Here is an 18,783-nt window from a genome sequence, read left to right as displayed (position 1 = left end):
GAAAGGAGCTGGAGGTTGTCCTTGGGGTGGGAATGGGTGTTGGTGGACAGCAGGTGCCCCTTTGGGTGCTGCCCCTGATGGATGGATGGATCCACTCCTGGACAATGTGTTCTGTAGCTTCTCTGCCTGCTCTTTGAGCCAACTGCTGCCTGGCCATGACAGTGCAAACTCTATTTCAGAGCCCCCCCCCCCCACCAAAAAAAGGAAAAAAACCCTCTTTTTCCTGCTAAAAACTCCATATGCAAAGCTTGGCACAAGGGGTCAGATCTTTCCAGAGGGATCTCCCTGTGAAGATGGGGGAGAGCTGGAGCGACAGGCAGCATGGGCTGATATTTAAAAAAGGAAAACTGCAGCAATCTCCTGAGCCCAGTTAAAGCTGGCCCTGAGATGTAGAGAGGATCCTGCTAAGGAAAAGGTTAAGCCAGGTTGGCTGCCTAGGGAGTTTCTGTAAAGATCTTTGTTATGTCTGGGGTCGTTTATTTCTCAGAGTTCCTGCAGAAGGGGCTGCTTTGCTCAGGGCCCAGGTACAGGGGCTCCATGGCCCCCCAAATCCAGGCAGGAAATCAGCAGTGGGTGCTTCAGCGCTTTGGGTGCCTCTCTTTGCCAACAAACAGAGGCTGCTCTTGCTGTTGATGTATTTAAAGAGTGGTGGGTGCTGGATTTCAGGGTTCCCAGCCTCCCCCTGCCTTTTGGACATTCCCTGAGCTCTGCTGTGCAGAGATCTTTCCTCATTTCAGCTGCTGATCCTCAGCTGCAGGATGGGGCTGTTAAAAGCTGATTTTCTGCACCTTTAGAACACCCTGTCAGGAGCAATTTTTGCTCCATATTATCACCTCAGGTGTTGTTCTTTCTTTGCACTTCTTTTCTCACCTCTGCTCTAACTCCGCTCTCAGGCGCGACTTCGCTGAGCATCCTGAGATCCCAGGCCACCTCCAGAGCAGGGAGCTGGGCACAGGTGCTGCAAAAGCAGCTGCTCTCACTGTCCTGGGCTCTTTCAGCCTGAAGGCCAAGCCAGCAGCAGGGTTTTGGCCAGGGGAGGACAAGGAGCCCTTAAGGAGTGGTTGGAGGTTTCCAGTGCGCTGCTCCAGCTCCGCCTGGGCTTTGCTGGGGCTGATAATGAAGCCTGGAGTTTGTCATAAAATGACTCATTGTCAGAGCTGCGTTGGGATTGAGGCAACCTCAGCCCGTGAGCCAAAGTTTCAGAAGAGTGGTGAGTTGAGAGGTTGCCAGTTTTATTTTATTTTTTTTTATTTTTTTACCACCTGTTCTCAAAGCCTTTCAAAAGCCCCATTTTCTGAGGGGCTGCTGCTCCTTCTGCTTGTGAAGCTGCAGTTGCTGGAGGTGCCTGCTCTGACCTGATAGCTTTCAACAGGGAGGTCACACACTCATTGTCCTGAAAAAGGTTTTATCCTGAAGAAAATTAAATTTGCACATATGGAAGAAGAACAGTCTTTCTTTTCCCCTCTTGCTCCCAGCTAGGGCAGGTGACTCACCTTGTTCTGATGCTGAGAGATGCCTTCAAAAAGAGCAAAATCCTCACTTGTGTTGATTATGATGTTTTTATTAAGGAAGGGGAATATTGAACAGAATGAAACAAAGAAATAATCAGTATCTTACAGTGGTTTTCATTAGCCCAGGGAGAGCTTTGGATGGAGATAAGAAATCTGAGCTGGGCCTGCTGCAGGGGGTAAATGAAACCAAAGTCATCTCCCCTCAGATCAGCAGCAGGTTCTGCACTGATGGGTGCCAGCTGATGGGGTTCTCAGCATCTTCTGAAGAGTCTGCCCCAGAAATGGTGAATCCTGCTGGCTGTTCCACGAGCAGCTGGCTGCTGGGGAGGGGGGAGCCAGCCTGGCATAGGCTGTGGGGCTGGGGAAGCTCTGCTTCCTGCTGGAATCAGCTCTGAGAGGCAGCCAGGAGAGAAGCTCTAGTGAGTGAGTGCAAATCACAGCCTCCCCATCTCTGCCTGCTTGCCAATGTGTTGTCTAAAGCATTAATACTTAAAGAGTGGTGCAGCAGCTGGCACTTCAACAGAGCCACGTTAAACAGAGCTGAGAGGAGGGTGGCACTGCCTGCTGAGGGTCAGAAATGTCCTGGTGTGCAGGCACAGGGTGAGACCTGCTGCAAAGATCCCCAGGGGTCACCAGGTCCAGCCTGAGCCCTTCTCCTGCCTCTCCTGGGCGCCTCCTTTGTGCTGGGAGAGGCTGAGGGAGATGGGCAGCGAGTGCTGCTCCCAGCTCTCTTAATTTGGGGAGATTTATGCCCTGTCTTTCAGGAACTGACTGCATTTAGGAATGGTGTCTCTCTGTGGGCTCAGTGCCTCCCTGGCTGGGCTAGGCATCCACTTCTGCTCATAAATATTCAAGCTGTTAATACATGAGCCAGGCAGAGCCATCCAGCATTATTGTTGTGGCAGGAAATTCTCTGGGCATCTTTGAAGTTAAAGCATTAACTCCTATTTTCACTTCCATTCTTCTTCTCAGATGTCTGCTTTGCTCCCTCAGGGACCATGAGGAGGTAGCATTTTGCTTCAGTGGGTCTGACTGCTCCATTCCATGTAGGAAGGAAAGAAAAAATGCCCTAACAGTAATTAGGCTCCAAATGAGGTAGTAATTTCTTTAATTACTTGCTTCATGGCAGTCTTTGGGGAGTTGACTTTTGTTTTCCTGTGCCTGGTGAGAAAGTTGCTGAAATGTTTTCAGGCTTGTTCCTTGCTGGTGTGGATTTCCAGGGCTGGGTCTGCAGCAGGCTGGGAGAGGTGGGAAATCCCTGCTCCTCCTCCCTCTGCCTGCGTTTAGGGCACAGTTTGGGAAGGACAGAGGGGTCAGATATGAAGGAAAGACCCTCACCCACACCCATCCAAGCCCCTGCTCCCTTCACTGGCTGCCTCATCACATTTGGGCACTGCTCTTTCGCTCAGAGCTCGCTGGGATTGAGTTTTCCTGCTGCCAAGGAGGAGGATAAGTTGTCTGTCTTCCCCAAAGTGAAAAAATTGAATTGTGCCTTCATGGCTGAGGAGCTTTGAGCTGTCTCTGCCTCCTCAGATGCACAGAGCAGCGAGTGGTCCTGCTGTACTTATAAATAAAACATAGCTCTGGGTAGTGGCAGCATTAGGAAATGATTCAAGGTTTGCATTCCAGATACAATGCATTTGTAAATATGAACCTCAGGAGAAGCCTGTGCCCCTTTCCATGTTTGAGGGAATTAAAATATTTTCATCCTCGAGTGGAAGAAGCAAAACATTTCCAGCTCTTTCAAGCCCGCCTTGGAGTTAAGCGAATAAAGGCTCAAGTAACTAAAAAATAAATTACTTTCACTACTCCTGTAATTCTTTATGGAGTTTTAAATTGAAGGCTTCTTCCTTCAAAATAGAGGGATGACAAAGATTCATTCTCTCAGCTCTTTCACTCAATCTATCAGGAAACAAGTCTGCTGCTGAGGATGAAACTCCTATTTTTGTGCCCTCTCTCCCACTGCAGAGGTCTGTGCTTTGGTCTTTGATCATGCAGCCTGTCTGGCCTCCTGTCCCCACCTCCTCAGACTCATTCTCTGCCCTCTGCAATACATTCACTCCAACTTCCCATTCAGCACTTTGCACAAAGCACCGAGGGCAGGAGTTGATGGCAGCTTTGCAAACAAAGCAGGAAGGGAAGAGCAGGGCAAGTCAGCAAGATAGAAGTGAAAAGTGGATTTTGGAGTCTTTGTAAACACACAGAGAGAGGTTCTGTGGTTATCTTTCACCAGGGATGTCAGGCAGCAGCTGCTGGGAGGGATTTGCTTTGGGACTCCTGGTGCCTTGAACAATTGACATTGAATGCTGTGATTGCTGTGATTCCCTGTCCTTTCTCCAAGAGGAGCAGCAGTGTGTCCCAGCAGAGCCTGAGCTTGGTCTGAAGCGATCAGCTCAGGTTTGTTCAGCCAACAGGAGCCCAAATCTGGAGCAGAGCCGGGCTGTCCTGTGCCCATCCCAGCTCTGGGGCTGTCCCTGTGCTGTGGCTGCTGTCTCGTGGCAGATCTGCCCTGCCACCCCTCAGAGCTGAGCTTTGGTTTCCTCTCTGACCTCAGCATGTACTGAAGGACCACTTCTAGCAGCACAAATCCTCATTTCTCCTCCTTTCCTCATTTCCCTCCCCTGGCTTTTCTTCCTTTAATCGAGTCTAATGGGCCCTGACTGCTGGACTAATGATGCATAGATGTTCTCTTTATTATTTTTAGGGAGCTCTCAAAATGGCACTGAGCACACAAAAACAACGTGAAATAACTGTGTGAGCCTCTCCCCTTCGCTGCTTTCCAAACAAAACTTTTATTCTTTTTTTTTTTTTTTTTGTAAGGCAAACGAGGAGCCCGGACCAGAACACGGCTCTGATTCTGAGGGGGGTGAAGATGGAGCTGCTTTGTCCTGGATCCGGCACTGCCATCCCTCAGACCCCAGCCCAGACAGGAGCTGCTGCCTGTGGTGACTCTGGGATGCTCTTCCACAGGCAGTGGCAGCTGGGACAGCACTGCCTGGCCCTGAGAGCCCCAGCAGAGGGACTGGGGCTGGATTTGCTCCCATCCTTGTGTTTGCTGTCGTTGTTCTGCTTGGAGTGAGTTTGGAGGGGGCAGCAGGAACCAGAAGCTCCTGATGGACCTGGTGAAGCTGTGCTCCCATTCCCTCCCTCTCTGCTCAGGGTAAAGGAACGCTCCAAGGAGTTTGCTGGGATTTTTTCACTGCCCTTGTGCTCGTGGGAGGGTGAGGGTCAGGGCAGATGTGTTTGCTGCAGCTCCTGGGGGGAGCACACCCCCAAACCCCAGCCCAGCTGGCTGCCTGTGAGTGCCCAGATGGGATAAAAGCTTTCAAATCACTTTACCCTGTAAACCCTGCAGATTCCCCTCCCACGTGCACACCTTCTTTTGCCTTTTTCCTGGAAGTCTTCAGCATCTGGCTGACTCTGGTGGTGTCATCATGAGTCAGGCTCTTGAAAACTGCATGCCCTGGTCCTGCTTATCCTCCAGAATGGACAATTTCCCTCTAAGGCCTGACAGATGAGAAAAATCAAATTACCTCACATCTCTGGAGCAATTAGATCTTCGAAGGCCTGAACAAAACCCACCCTGGGAGTCTGTGGATTTTATTAAATGCTTTGGAGCTGACCTGTCTATTATGAAGAAACAAAGGATTCCAAAAAGTTCCCTCTGAAATCACGGAGTTAAAGGCAATTTGTGCCCATTAATGTCAGCCTTTCCCCTGGTTATTTCTCTTTTGTTCTGCTTCCCTTTGCTCTGGGCACTTTGTGTGCATGTAGTGTGTGTTCTTACAAATGGCTGCAGGATGGAGATAAATGAGATTGGGTGCTGGAACACTCTGGCAGGAGATGGGAAATCAATCCCTGGCTTGCTTTGCAGATGAGCATGGCCCAGCAGAGGCCATTCCCTCACTGCTGCCCTGTTCAGTGCTGTGGCAGCTTGCTGGTGAAATGCTTCCAGCCCTCCCTCTGTGATCTGCTCCTGCCCTTTTACAAATGGAAACAAAACCTTTGGGCTCCCTGAGATGGCACAAAAAGCAATCACTGAGTGTGAGGTGCACACCATCAGTGCTGGGCAGAGCAAGGGATGAGGCTGTTCTCCACTGAGGGATGTTTTATGGCATGGGCTGTTGTTAACCTGGCCATTAACTGCATCTGTGGAATGGGGAGTGCCAAAACCATCAGCTGTGTGTGAAGAGGGAGCTCCAGCTGTCAGCTCCAGCTGAAATACTGGTGTGGTTTCAGGGCTGTAGGGTCTTCAATTTCCAGTGTGTGTAGGCACCAAAAGGAGTTCTGTTTTGCCTTGAAGCTTTTGACAATCCAAGTGATTCTTGTCTTGCTCATTAGTGCAGTGCCTCAGCCTGCCTGGCCTGCCAGCCAAAGTTAATTCTACAGCACAAGGAGAAGGGAAAAGACTTCTAGGAATTGACTCTGTTTTTTTTTAAACCTCTTCCTTTCTCATCACCAGCTCTACACTGAGTTGGAAAGAGCTTTTAAAATCTTGAGTGTCATTTCTAGCTCTCCTTGTGTCCCTTGTGCTTCTCTCCAGGGCAGTGCAGGCAGGTCCCTGGTGTCCCCATTCCCACCCCATGGGATCCCAGCTCTGCACAGGAGCCTGGGAGTCCTTGCTGTGCCACTGTGAGGCATCAGCTTGCTTTTTAACCAAGGCCACCTTTTATAAAACACTCTCAGAGATAAATTTGACATTGCTCTGGTGCTAGTGAGACTGGAAGCTTTTCTTTCTTACCTGTATGTTTTAACTCCATGGGGTAATTCCACCTGAGTTCCAACCAGAATTGTTCAATCAGCTGTGGAAAGACTCCTCGTGGATTGAGGGAAGGATCTGGTCCTGGACAATGTGATCCAGGCACAACTGAATGTGATAGAGGAATATCTGCAGCTCTGGGCCCTATTTTATTTTGAAGGCCACTTTTCCCTTTGTGGTGATTCTCTTGGTTGTGTTTTGTGGCTTTTGTTGGAATATTATCCTCAGCCTGTACCTGTCTTTTGAGCCAGCTCAATGTGGGCAAGAAGAGCTCAGTGAATGTTTTCATTCTGCTCTGGTCATTTGTGTTTATTATTTTCTTGTGCTCACCTCCATCCCTCACAACTTTTATGTGGTGTTTTACTACTGGAAACAATAAAGCTTTTGCTCAGTAACAGCTCCTTGCCATTCCTGAAACAGTAAAAAGTTTTTTTTTTGTAGATACTCTCCAAATCCTCCAACAAGGCAAGACAATAACCCAGCCAGTGGAATTGAGATTTAATTGAATCCTACACTTGAAAATCGCCTTTTGTCTTGTCCCCTCTTCTGTGCCTGGCGTTGGCAGGGGCACAGATCAGCTCCTCAGCCCCTCCCTGAAGGTTTTCCACACTGCAACCAAGACTCACAAAGCAGCAGCAACTGTCCTTTTGCCAAGTGCTGTCCCCACAGCCTCCCGAGGCTCTGTGACCAGCAGGGCCACCAAGAAGTGTCTCTGTGTCTCCCCATTGTGTGCCGAGCTCACGCAGCCCTGGCTCTCCTGTTCCCTCAGCATTCAGCCTCAAGGTTTCAAATAGCTTTTTAATCTGTTTTTTTTAATTTTTTTTTTTGCTTTCCCCTGCTCTAAAAGCTCCTCAGTAATTGCTGTTGGGGTTGTTGTGCTGGGGAGCTGCCATCGGGCCAAGGATGGAGCGTGTCAAGGACTGAGCAGCTCTGGTGCTGCTGCTTCCCCTCCCTGCTTGCCATGACAACAGCCAGCTGGGAGAGTCAGCTGTGGGATCTCTGCGAGTCAGAAACGCTGCCTGGGCACTGCCAAGCTCCCCTGGTTGGTTCTTACACTTTATTTTGGGAGGGGAGGGCAGTGCTTCCCCTGTCAGAGCCGTCTGTGGCCGGAGGGGATGGGTGACAGGTTTGGGTGTGCAAAATGCCAATCACTTCTTTTTAAAATTTTAAAAGTTTAATAGTACTAAAACAGTGGTAAAAATAGTGATGCAATTAGAGTAATAATAATTTGGACAGTTTGGATTAGGATGATATGAGACAATAGAAACAAAGATTTATGGACAGTCTGGGTACCTTTTTCTGGGCAAAATAAGCCCGAAAAAGGACCCACGTTAACAGAGGATTAACCCTTAAAAACAACAGCCTGTTGCATATTCATACAGCTCATACATGATGCATAAATTCCACTCAAACACAGGATTCTGTCTGGTCAGTGTCAGCTTCTTCCTCTGAATCCTGATGGCACCTTCAGGCCTGAGCAAGGTGGGAAGAACTTCATTTGTCCTGATAATGGGGCATTAAATTGTTTTTCTCTGAAAGATTTAAGTATCCTGTGGCTGCTATCTCAGTGCCAGTCCTTTCTTTAGAAAAAAAAGTATCCTACATAGCATAGTTTCTATTTTAACGTTTTGTTATAACCTAAAACTATATTTAACACACTACTTAAGAGAATTAATACATCATTACTTTCTAACACAACACATATAATACTAATTTTAATATTTGCAAAAAGCCAATCATAAAATATGCATTTTTCACATTGGGCAACGTGGTTCTGGCCACTGCTGGGTCTGGAAAGTCTGCAGGAGGGCTTGGGCAGTGACACAAACTGGCAAACAACCTCTGGAGTTCATTTGTGAAGTTGAACTTGGTGCAGTTGCTCCCAGAAGTTGTTTTTTCCTCCAAGGGCAGAGGGCTGGTGTCTCACCTGCCCCCCTCTCCCTTTTCTTCCTCCCATCCCTTTGTCCTTCCCCCTTGGGCACTGCTCTCCAGCCTGTTCTGCAGGGGCTGGGATGGACAGACAGCTCAGGGGAGCTTTTTGGCAGGGCTGGTGCTGCACTCCCATCCCTGCCAGCAGGCCTGGGTTGGCAGGTGATGGGTCAGCACCTCGTGGGACACTTCCACCCTGAGTTCCTCACCCAGAGCCCTCCCTGACCATTGCCTCTGTGTGCAGCAGGTTCAGGTGGTGCTGGCCTTGCAGGAGATGAGGATCTTGCCTTTTCTCCGTGGCAGAACAGACAGGAACACCGTGCCAGCTGTCACCTCCTCCCACCTCTTATCAGCCTGGTGACTTGCTGCTAATCAGAGCCTTATCAGGAGAGGGCTGCTGGCAGAGACACCTTCCCCCCGAGTGTGACTGACCTGTGATTCCAGAGCTGACAAATTCCCACAGCACCGTGGCTGCTTTGAGTTATTTGCAATTACACAAAGTTCTGTTCCAGCAAACTTCTGCTCTGAGCAGAGCAGGGGTGTGGGAGCTGCCCTGGTCTCTGGTTTTGGGACTGGATTTGGGAGCTGGATGGGGAGATCACACCTCTGAGACTGGTCCCAACAACCCTGCTGGGTATTTCAGAGACTCACCCTGAAAAGAATCCCCAGATCCATTCCCAGCCCCTGGGACAGCAGCTGGATCACCCAGAGCAGCTGATTCCAGCATTCTTTATTTCCCAGCTGGTGAAACCGAGCCCAAGAGACCAAGAAAAGCTCAGTGACCAGCTGAGCCCCCCTGGGGCAGAGCAGGGGCAGGAGGAGCAGCTGACAGGACAGCCCTTCGTCTTCAAAAGGCACTCGTGCCAAATCCAGCCCCTCCGAGCAATCACACCGCGGCCGTTCAAACGGTGCCTTGGAGGGAAGAAAGACAAACTGAGAAATGCAAATGAGGGATGTAAATCTTCCAGGCTGTGTCTGGGAGGGACCTGTTTAATTAGCATCCCTGAGCAGCCTTGATGTGTGGTAAGTGCTGAGGAGGAAACTTGCCAAATTCCCCCAGTTTGGATAGCAGGTGAGCTGTGTTCTGTTTGAATCTCCACCTTGGGATTGTTTTTCTGTACTTGCCAGAGTTGCTGTGCTGCCTGTAGCATGAGCAATTGGCTCTTGTGTCCTGGGCATCTTGGCATGGGATTAATTCGTGTGATAAATAAGAATATCCCTGTGGGGGTGTGGGTTAGGGAGTTCCTGAGCCCTTGTTTCTCCCTCACCCCTGCCTATGCCAGTGCTCTGGTGCTAATTGGTGCCATGTGGGTATTTTCAGCACCGATAACGTTTGTGAGCTGCCTGGGGATTGCAGGTGAGGCTTTCCCCGAGGTGCTGCCTTGCCAGGTTTGCATCGTGCTGTTCCACAGGTCTCTGTTCCTGACCTGTCTCCGTGGGAGATGCTGGGATTAGGATGATGGAGTGCTTGGAGAGGATAAACAATAATGATGCTGCGCCCAAACAATGCCTTTCACTTCCCTCCTTTCTTTTCCTGTCGCTTCCCCATTCAGGCTTAATAAGATCAGTGCAGATAATTCCTGTATTCGTGCAAAACATCATTTTCCCTCCTGTGCTTTGCCAGCTGCACTGCAGTGAGGAAGGGAAATTCACACTTTCCTCTGCTTGGTTATGAACGGGTGCATCTGTTCCTCGAAGATAGGGAGAGGAGGGTGAAAGGGCTGGAAGGGGAGAGGAGAAATCAGATGCAGCCTGGTGCATTACCTCTGTGCAGAGGGAAGCCTGCAGGAGCCAGATTTTTGCAGCACAGTCTCAGTCCTGGTGGATTTTGAGATAACATACGTTTCTCCAAAGCTTTTTCCTTGCAAACAGCCTGAGCCCTAGGCTGGGTTTACTGCCTAGGGTTAGGGTCACACCTAGGGTTAGGGTTTTTAAACCACAAAGCCCAGAGCTCCAGGCAAACCCCAGCTGCCAAAGGCATCCCAAGGGGAACACAAAACTGGGGTTTTGCTTAATGGGACAGCACAGCCACCCCACAGGTGCCTTGCTCACCTTCCTCAGAACAGAGCTGGGCTCTGAACCCAATCCCCCAGGCTTGGATTCACCCAGGTGAGCAGTTCCTTAATGCTCCTTTTCTTTCCAGTCTCTTCAGGAGGGGAAGCAGCAGCTGCGGCTTGGTTTGGGTGAGCAGACCCTGAAAACGCCATTTGAGCTTTCACTGACATGGCAGCATCGTTGTGTGCACCAGAACAGGGGGCAGAGGGCTGCTCCAGCTCACAGCATCCCAGGAAAACCTTCCCAGCGGGAATCCCTGCTGCTCTCCCTGCTGCTGATGGCTTCAGGTAGGTTTAATCCCAAAGGCACTTCGGGGTTTTTGGCTCTTCACATCTTGCAGACTCAGAGATGAATCCCTGTGATTTGCAGATTTGTGCTTACCCCGAGCCTGCATGGAAATGCTCTGGACACCCCTGGGCTGCTCCTGCTGTCAGTTTTCATGGCAGCCTTTGGAAGGGGCCAGCAGCGATTTCTGGGGGGCTGGAGATGCCTGGGAGTGAGTGTGCAGCTCCTGCTCCCTCCCAGATCATAATTCCCGGGGTTGTGGAGGGATTTGGTGCCTCCCTGAGCAGCTCTGCCCTGGGGAAGCACTCAGGGACACACAGCCAGGCAGCTGCCACCTCTCACCCCGTAATTTTGTGGGTGGGCTGCAGCACTTGGTGCTCAGATATTCCTGCACTCCTTTCCTGCTGGAGCAGGTCCTGCTGAGGAGCCCAGGAGGGGAAACTGCTGATTTCTTACAGCTCCATAAACCTGATGTTGCCACCAAACTGCTGCGATGCTGCTTTGAAGGGATTTTTTTGCCTTTCTGTGGTTGCAGAATTTCTGTGGTTTCTGTGTTTCTGTGCTAAGAAATCAAGAATCAAATAATTGAATCTCCCTCCCCCTTTCCTATAAAATCAAGTAATCGAATCAAAGAGCACATGATTTGAAGAGACAGAGAAAGGAGTTCATTTTGGGCTCCCTTTATTGGCCTCTTAAATTCTGAGCTCTGCAGCCTGCTGGGAGTGTTTTATGGATCCCTTCTCACAGGAGGATGTGAAAGGATGGACTCAGCTGCTCCTTTTCCTGGGACCTGGGAGGCAGCAGGAGCTTGGGGGAGCTGGGGAAGGACAACTTTAGCCTGGGTGACCCCAGTGCTGAGGCTGGGGATGGATAAGGGGCATAACGAGGTCCAACCTGTGTGAGGAACACCTCGAGGAGGGAAAATTTTGCTTTTTGTGGGCACCTGAGTGGTTTGGGATGGTCCCTGCCAGCAGGAAATGGCCCCTGGGTGGAGGTGCCAATGGCCCCTGACTGGTCAGGATGCAGCTTGATCGGGATGCAAATGGGATGTAAATTCATGTAAATACATATGTTTCTGTGCAGGTAGCAGCCCGTGCCCAACTTATGCAAATGGGGTCCAAATGGGAGCCAAATGGGATCCAAATGTGAGCCAGAGGGAGAGATGGCACTCCTCAAAACACAAACTTCAACGTGATCACGGTTGAGGAGGGCACCTCCCAGGTCATTTAGCAGCCAGAGTCACTCCATGGTCCTGCCCCAGTGCTGAGACCTGTGTGAGGAACACCTCGAGGAGGGAAAATTTTGCTTTTTGTGGGCACCTGAGTGGTTTGGGATGGTCCCTGCCAGCAGGAAATGCCCCCTGGGTGGAGGTGCCAATGGCCCCTGGCTGGTCAGCCAGGGAAGCTGCTGAGGATGCAGCTTGATCGGGATGCAAATGAGATGTAAATTCATGTAAACATATGTCCCCGTGCAGGTAGCAGCTCGTGCCCAAATTATGCAAATGTGCTAATCCAATAACGCTAATGCCATGATTACCCAGCAGCACGGGGTTCATTAATATGGTTCCCTGGCTCTTACACCCATCACTGCCAACATCACTGTGCTGAGCTTTCCAGCATCCCTGGCACGTGGAGCCACTCTCGGGGAGGGCAGAGGACACCCAGGGCATGGTGGCACCAGGAAGGACCCTTCCCCTGCCACATGTCCTGGCCAAGGTGCCCCCTGGCTGCCACGCTCTCCTCCAGGCCCTTCCTCGCAGGAGGAGACCTGGAGCAGCTTTCCCAGCTCCTGCAGAGCAGCCAAGGCAGCATTTCTCAATATCCGTGCTGAGATCAGATGAACAGGGCTAGCAGGGCCATCTAGTGACTCCTCTGGCTGCTAAGTGACCTGGGAGGTGCCCCCCTCGACGGTGATCATGTTGAAGTTTGTGTTGGGAGGAATGCCACCTCTCCCTCTGGCTCCTGTTTTTCCAGCTGGTGGGTTTTCTTTGCTCCGAAGTTTTCTTTGCTCCGAAGTTTTCTTTTCCTTGGATCACCACAGAGCTGGAAAATGCTTGGGCTTCCCTGCAGTGGAGAGGAGTTTTGTGCTGAGTGGGGTGACATGAGGTCAGGCTGTGAATAGCCCCTGGGTCTGAGAGCATCCTGCAGGCTGGCCTGGCTGCCCAGCCCTGCCAGGAATGCTGCTCTCCAGGCAGGAATCTGCTTGTCTGGGCTGTGGCCTCAATTCCTTCCTTCCCTGCTGCCCCGCAGGTGCTGCTGTGAGTTTGTTTTTTGTGGTGCCCGTGTGAGCAGCCCTGCCTGCTTCAGGGAATCTGGGGTTGTTTGCTTCTCCAGCAGCCTGATCCCACTGTGGATCTGTGGGGTCTTTGCTCCTCCTTGCTCCTCTCCTTGCTCCTCTTCTTGCTCCTCTTCTTGTTCCTCTTCTTGCTCTTCCATTTTTGTTGCTTTTTTCGTGTTGGCGTGATGCTGGGATTTGTGGATGGAGCCAGGAAAACGCCCTGGCACCCGGGATGGGTGATTCCCTCACAGTTCATGGTTCAGCCTCACGATCCAGGGATGGACAGGACATCTGCCAGCCCTGGGAGGAGCAGCAGGCAGGACAGAGCTGCCCCAGAGCTGTGCCAGGTACAGGGACTGCACAGGGGGGTTTGGGTGGATTGCTTTTGACAGGATGTCATTAGCCTGACGTGGATGTGGGAGAGGAGCAGCTCTAAAGCTCTCTTAATGCAGCCAAATTGCTCTTTAATACTGCAAACCCAAGATGTTATTTTGTGAATCCCTGGAGCTCGCTCTGCTGCTGGTTATTGGTGGCATTTTTCCCTCTGCTTGCATCCAGCTCTGAATTCCTGGAGCGTGGGGTGGGAGCGCTTTCCCCCCGGTGCCTCCATGGAGCTCTGCTGCTTTCTGCCCTCACTCGGCTCCTCCTGTGCTCACTCTGGGAGCTGCTGTGACTCCTGAAATGCCTCTTCCCACCAAAATGTGAGCAGAAAGTCTATCCATTTCCATGGCAACGGGGCCGGGCCCTAAATGCTGATGGGAACTCTGTTCCTGGACGTTCCTGGAGTGGGAAGAGCTGGGGGTGCAGAGGCAGCAGAGCCCAGCCCAGCCCAGCTCTCCAGGCCAGGACTGGTGTCCCAGCCACCAGAGGATCAGCTGCTGCTGCAAAATGAACACCAGGCTTTGCTCCTGGCTGCCTGGGAAGTCTTGAGGAGGGATGGGATGTTGTCATCCTCCTGCAGCTGGGACAGTTGGGAAGAGGTAAGAGCAGGGAGAAACTCCTGAGACAAGTCAGCTGGATAATCTCAGAGGACATTGACTCCAGCTTGGGAAGGCACTGAGAGCAGATAAAATTAGTCTAATAGGAGTTGATGCTGCACAGAAGTCCCCCCTCCCTTGATTGCAAGGTTGTGGGTCTGCATTTGTCTCACAACCATCAGAGCCAGCCGTGTGAGAGGAGGGCTCTGGCCATGGCAAACCCCTGCCAGGGCTCTGGAGCTCAGAGGAACCCACAGATCCGGAGAGAAATTGGAGGAAAAAACCCCAAAATTCATCCCCAAGAAAATCCCCCTGAGGACTGAGCCCCTGGCAGTGCTGTGCCCCAAGATTGGATGTCACCCCGATCCTGGGCACTGTTGGGGTGGATTTTCCTGCTGTGCACAGACCCACCCGGGGTGGATTTATGCTCTGCTCCCCAGAGTGGGGTTTGCAGCAGCTGTTTGTCCCCTCTGCTGGGCTGGCAGTGCCTGGGGTGTGGCAGGGGGCAGAGCAGGGCAGGTCCCCTCCCCAGCAGGAGGGCACACGTTCCTCAGGACTCCAAAAAACCTCAGGGCGCCGAAAATCACAAAAGAAAACACCAACTATTTCGGGATTCCCATGGAAATGGCAACATATGCTGAACGTTGAACATCAGCCCCTTCCAAAAGTAGAGCTATTCTGGGCCCATCCTGAGGATGCAGGGAGAGCTGATGCCTCCCTCCCTCCCTCCTCCTTTCCAGCTCCTTTCCAGGTCCATCTGCAGGTAGCAAAATGCTGGCCAGGAGGATTCCATCCACTTTTGCCGCTGGTTGGGTGTTTCATAACGTCCCTGGGAACCTGAAGCAATGTTTTGAGGGGAGAGGGCTCTTCCCTGCTGGCATTTGGCCCTTGCCTGGCTCAATGCAGGGGTTTGTTTGTGTCTGTGCTGTGAAAAGGATGTGGGTTGTATTCCACCACAGCGATTTTGTTCACAGCTGGTAATTGCTGGTTAAATCTGGTCAAATAATGGTTGTTAGCAGGGCCTGTTGGAGCACAGATAACTTCAGGTATTATCCAAGCAGAGGAGCAGTGGGGGCCAGGGTGCACTGGGATATCAGCACTGCTGGGGAGCTGCAATCAGCACAGCCTGCAATAAGCTCCTTAGGATTATTTTGGCCAAGTTTCCCAGTTATCACCATTATTATTATTGCTTTCCTTAGCAAATGCAAAGGCTGTTTGACCAGGTAAGGAGTGCAATGGGCTCAGCCAAGCCTCCCCAGCAGTGGAGGGCAGGGATCTTGGAGGGGAGGCTGCCAGGAGCTGTGCATCAGCCAGGAGACAGAGCCTGAGCCAGCCAAGGAGCCAGGCACGTGTTGCTTTTCAATTAACCCCCTTCCCATGCACACAGCCATGCTGGAGCTAAGCTCAGTGGAAAAAAATTAAAAATATGTTTGAAACCTCCCAGCCAGGGGAGCTGAAGGCAGGGTCAGTGCTGAGCCACCCCAGGAGGGATGGAGGGGTCTCTTCCAGCAGTGTTGGCATCCCCTGGCAGTGTTAAACCCCCCAGCTCTGCCCCTGCAGCCAGATTGAGCTGGTGGTGTCTGCTGGCACCTTCTCCTGCCTACAGCTGTGGGCGCTTTCAGGCTTTGAAATGGTTGGGAAAAGCAAAATTCCAGTTAGGGCCGGTGCTGCCCGTGTCACCGCCTTGTGTCCCTCAACCGCCTTGTGTCCCCCAAACCTCCCTGTCCCACCTCTCTGAGGTCAAGGGTGAGATCCAGAGGTGGTGAAGGCTTTAATTTGGCATCTTTGTGCTCTCTCCAGCGGAGCAGGGGGGCTCAGAGAGATTTTGAGTTGACCAAGAAACAAATAAAGAGCCAGTGGGTGAACCCCTGGCGAGCAATGGGGTGTGCCAGCCTGCTGCTGTGCTCTCCATTTGGAAATGAATTGATCAGACTGGAATCAGCCCCTGCTCTCATGGATTTAAACCTGGAACAGCAGAACTTGGTGCTCAGCATTTGTGAGAGAATTGGTTCAAGCGTGTCCTGAGGACAGCCAGTGGGTTTGGGTGTGTGTTTAATCTGTGTGCTGCATTTTTGGGGGCTGTAGGAACATCCCTTCTCTTTGCCCATGTCCAGAGGAGGAATCTGGGCTGTGGCACAGGGACAGTGAGTGCCACAGGCGTTTTCTGGGTGTATTTAAACCTCTGCTTGTGCCCTTGCTCAGGGCAACATTTAAAGTAGAACCTTGGTGTTCTCAGAGCCTGGGCTGGAGCTGGAGTGTCAGTTCCTGCATCCCACACCCCAAGCACAATGTCACGGTGCTGAGCTCAGGATCCTGGGAGAAAACATGGGTTTTGACAGAGAAAATTGCTCTTCTCCTCATCCCATCCCTGCTTTGCTGCTGGCTCTGTGATGGTCACCTCCCCCTTCCTATGCCCTGACAGAGTGGCTTTGCTCCTGCCAGGCAGAGCTGTGGGTTCAAATTGCCATTTTAACATCAAAACTCTCTCTTTTCCTCCCGGGGGGCTGGTGGGGAAATCAAACTCCCCCTGTCAGGGCAGCAGAGGCCACGAGCGTGGGCAGGGCAGCTCTGGCTGGCCCCAGCACAGCCAGGCATCAAATCCAGTCACATTCCAGGGCATTAGACAGACGGTGGGAATTAAGAGCTTTACCTGGAAACTGGCTTTGTATCTGCAAGCCCTGCTTTTGTCTTCCAGCCCAACTTTCTATTTTTGTCCCTTTCAGCTTCAGGGTTGTCACATTTGGGGAGCCCTGGGTACGTGTGGGGCTGTGCAGCCCAGGAGGAAACGCCCAGGCAGGGTGGGAAGGTAGGAAAAGTGTGGTTTATCAGGACCAAGCTGCTTTGGGATTCATTAAAGGCTAAGAAAAGGCTCCAGCTGCTTTCTGCAGGCTTGGGATCAGGCAGGGACTACAAAGCCCCACCTGAGCTGTGAGCAGTGAGCCTTGGTTTTGGTTTCTCTCAGTCTGTAGGGCTGGTGATGGGGTATCCCTCAGGGGCCACACCTGCCCTGCTTCAGGGAGCTTTTCTGCTTCAATTCTGCCTTTTTTGTCCCCTTGTTGTTCTTCTGGGTGAGCTGAGCATGGGAGTGAATCCCTGGGTGAGCTGAGCATCTCCCACTTGGTGCTGCTGGGCCCTGATCCTGGCTGTTGGTGCAGGAGGAAGAAGAGCTCAGAGGTTCAGCTCAATTCCCAGAACCTTGCTTTTTCTGTGCTATAAAACAATCTTTGCCAATCTGGGTCTTTGAGGAAGCGTTTGGAACGATGACGCTTTTGTAATGGCAGTAACGGCATTAGGCCCTCGCATGTAACTTGATTTTATTTATTTATTTATTTGCCCTTTCTCAGAGGAAATTGCTGCTGTTTTCTGGGCATCAGGCCCGATTTCTGCTTCGTTCTGCCTGAGTCCACACCACATCCTGCATGCTGCACCCAAAGATGGAGCCTGTGTGGGTGAACACACCCAAATCCAGAGGTGCCTCCTTGTGCTTGCCGTGATGTTTCCACCCAGCATCAGCCCACCTGTGAGGTTTTCAGCCTCTGGATGGCATTTCCCTCTGAATTAATGTCCTGGGAGTCCTTGGATGTGGGAAGGGGGTTAAACTGAGGCTGGATCTGCTGTCAGACCTGCAACAGGCAGGAGCCACCTCGGAGGGAAAACACAGCAGGGGCACAAAGGAGCAGCGAGCTGTCTCCTGCTCTCCCAGGTCATTAGATCATCCTCAGATGTGCCTCATGTCTGGGTACAGAGCAGTGACAAGTTTGGATGCTTCAGGAGAGAAACATTCACTTGCCTGTGAGGAGTAAATGAGGTTGGTTTGCCTGGTGCCAGTGTGTTATGACTCAAAGACTTGCATTAACATTTACCAAAATCTGAATGAAAGCTGAACTCTGCTGCAGACAGACAGGTTGGGTGTCATTTTGTTGGGATTTGGGGGAAATCCTCTGAAGAGCAGAGCTTTGTTTTTAATAATCACCTGCCTGCCAGGCTGCAGGAGGCTGCAGCTCTGTGTGCACGGCTAAGGGATGTGCCAGCTTACCTGGAGGGCAGCTGGGCATGGTGCTGGGTGACCAGGGCATGCCAAGTGCCCCAGGCTCACACCAGACCCCCCCAGAGCTGAGCCAGCAGAGAGGCTGCTCCTCTGAGATAGTTCAGACACATTTTCCTGGGCAGGGTGAGTAACTTGGGCAGGATTTTGCATCATTTTCTCGCAGCGTTTCCCTTCTGTCATTCCTTACTGGAAAGTCCACTTCTAGCAGCCTGTGAAGCCACAGATTTATTGATTTGAACATGGGGGGGAATGAGTAAAACCAGCAGTTTGAGACCAACTCCCTGAGCAAAGCACAGCTCAGCATTCTCCAGGGAGCCCGTGGTGGGAGCCTGTCCCTGTCCTGGCTGGTGCTGGGGCCCTGGCCGTGCCCAGGGAGGGCAGGAGGGGTGCTGAGCATGGCCACGGTGGCACTGAGCCCTGGCCCAGCCCGTCCCTGGCCCCTCTGTGCTGCTGTACCAGCTCCATGGCACAGCCACACACCAGCTGGCAGGGGCTGTGCCACCCTGAGCGGGGCACAGGTGTTGCTTCAATCCCCGGTGTGTTCCCAGCTCCAGAAGCTCATCCAGCAGGTGCTGAGCTCTGGAAGGGACATTGCTGTGGGCTGGGACTGCAGGGATCTGAATCAGGGCTGTCCCTGGGGGCTGCAGGAATGGGCAGTGGTGCCATCCGTGCCCCCTGCTCGGGATGTGGCACAGCATCTCCCTGGCGCTGCCTGCGGGGCTGTCACTGTCACTGAGGGCTGTCCCTGTCCCTGGGGGCTCTCAGGGTCCCCAGGGGCTGTCCCTGTCCCTCTGCTCACCGCCCCGGGATGTGACACAGCAGGACGCTGGCTGCTGAGCCTGCCCGGTGACCTCAGGAGGGGTCTGGCAGGGACCAGCCCCGCTTTGCCAGGGGGATGAATCAAAGCCCACGTCCCCTCACCCCATCACCCCAACTCCTGCC

At 52.1% G+C, this 18,783-nt stretch overlaps 2 protein-coding genes across 2 annotated transcripts in view; both read left to right on the top strand.

Moving 5' to 3' along the window:
- The window catches only part of RPH3AL (rabphilin 3A like (without C2 domains)), a 39,153-nt gene extending 32,488 nt beyond the window's left edge, over nt 1–6,665 (top strand). The window contains exon 9 of the mRNA XM_031059830.1: nt 4,332–6,665. Coding sequence (XP_030915690.1) covers nt 4,332–4,366 — 35 coding nt within the window. The 3' untranslated portion in view covers nt 4,367–6,665. The remainder of the gene's footprint in view (nt 1–4,331) is intronic.
- A 10,388-nt stretch (nt 6,666–17,053) lies between these two features.
- DOC2B (double C2 domain beta) overlaps nt 17,054–18,783 on the top strand; it is a 32,608-nt gene continuing 30,878 nt past the window's right edge. The window contains exon 1 of the mRNA XM_031059777.1: nt 17,054–17,064. Within this exon, the coding sequence (XP_030915637.1) occupies nt 17,054–17,064 (11 nt within the window). The remainder of the gene's footprint in view (nt 17,065–18,783) is intronic.

The sequence above is a fragment of the Geospiza fortis genome, unplaced genomic scaffold (genome assembly GCF_000277835.1).
Source record: "Geospiza fortis unplaced genomic scaffold, GeoFor_1.0 scaffold538, whole genome shotgun sequence".
Classification (NCBI taxonomy): Eukaryota; Metazoa; Chordata; class Aves; order Passeriformes; family Thraupidae; genus Geospiza; species Geospiza fortis.
This window is presented reverse-complemented; position numbering and strand designations above follow the sequence as displayed.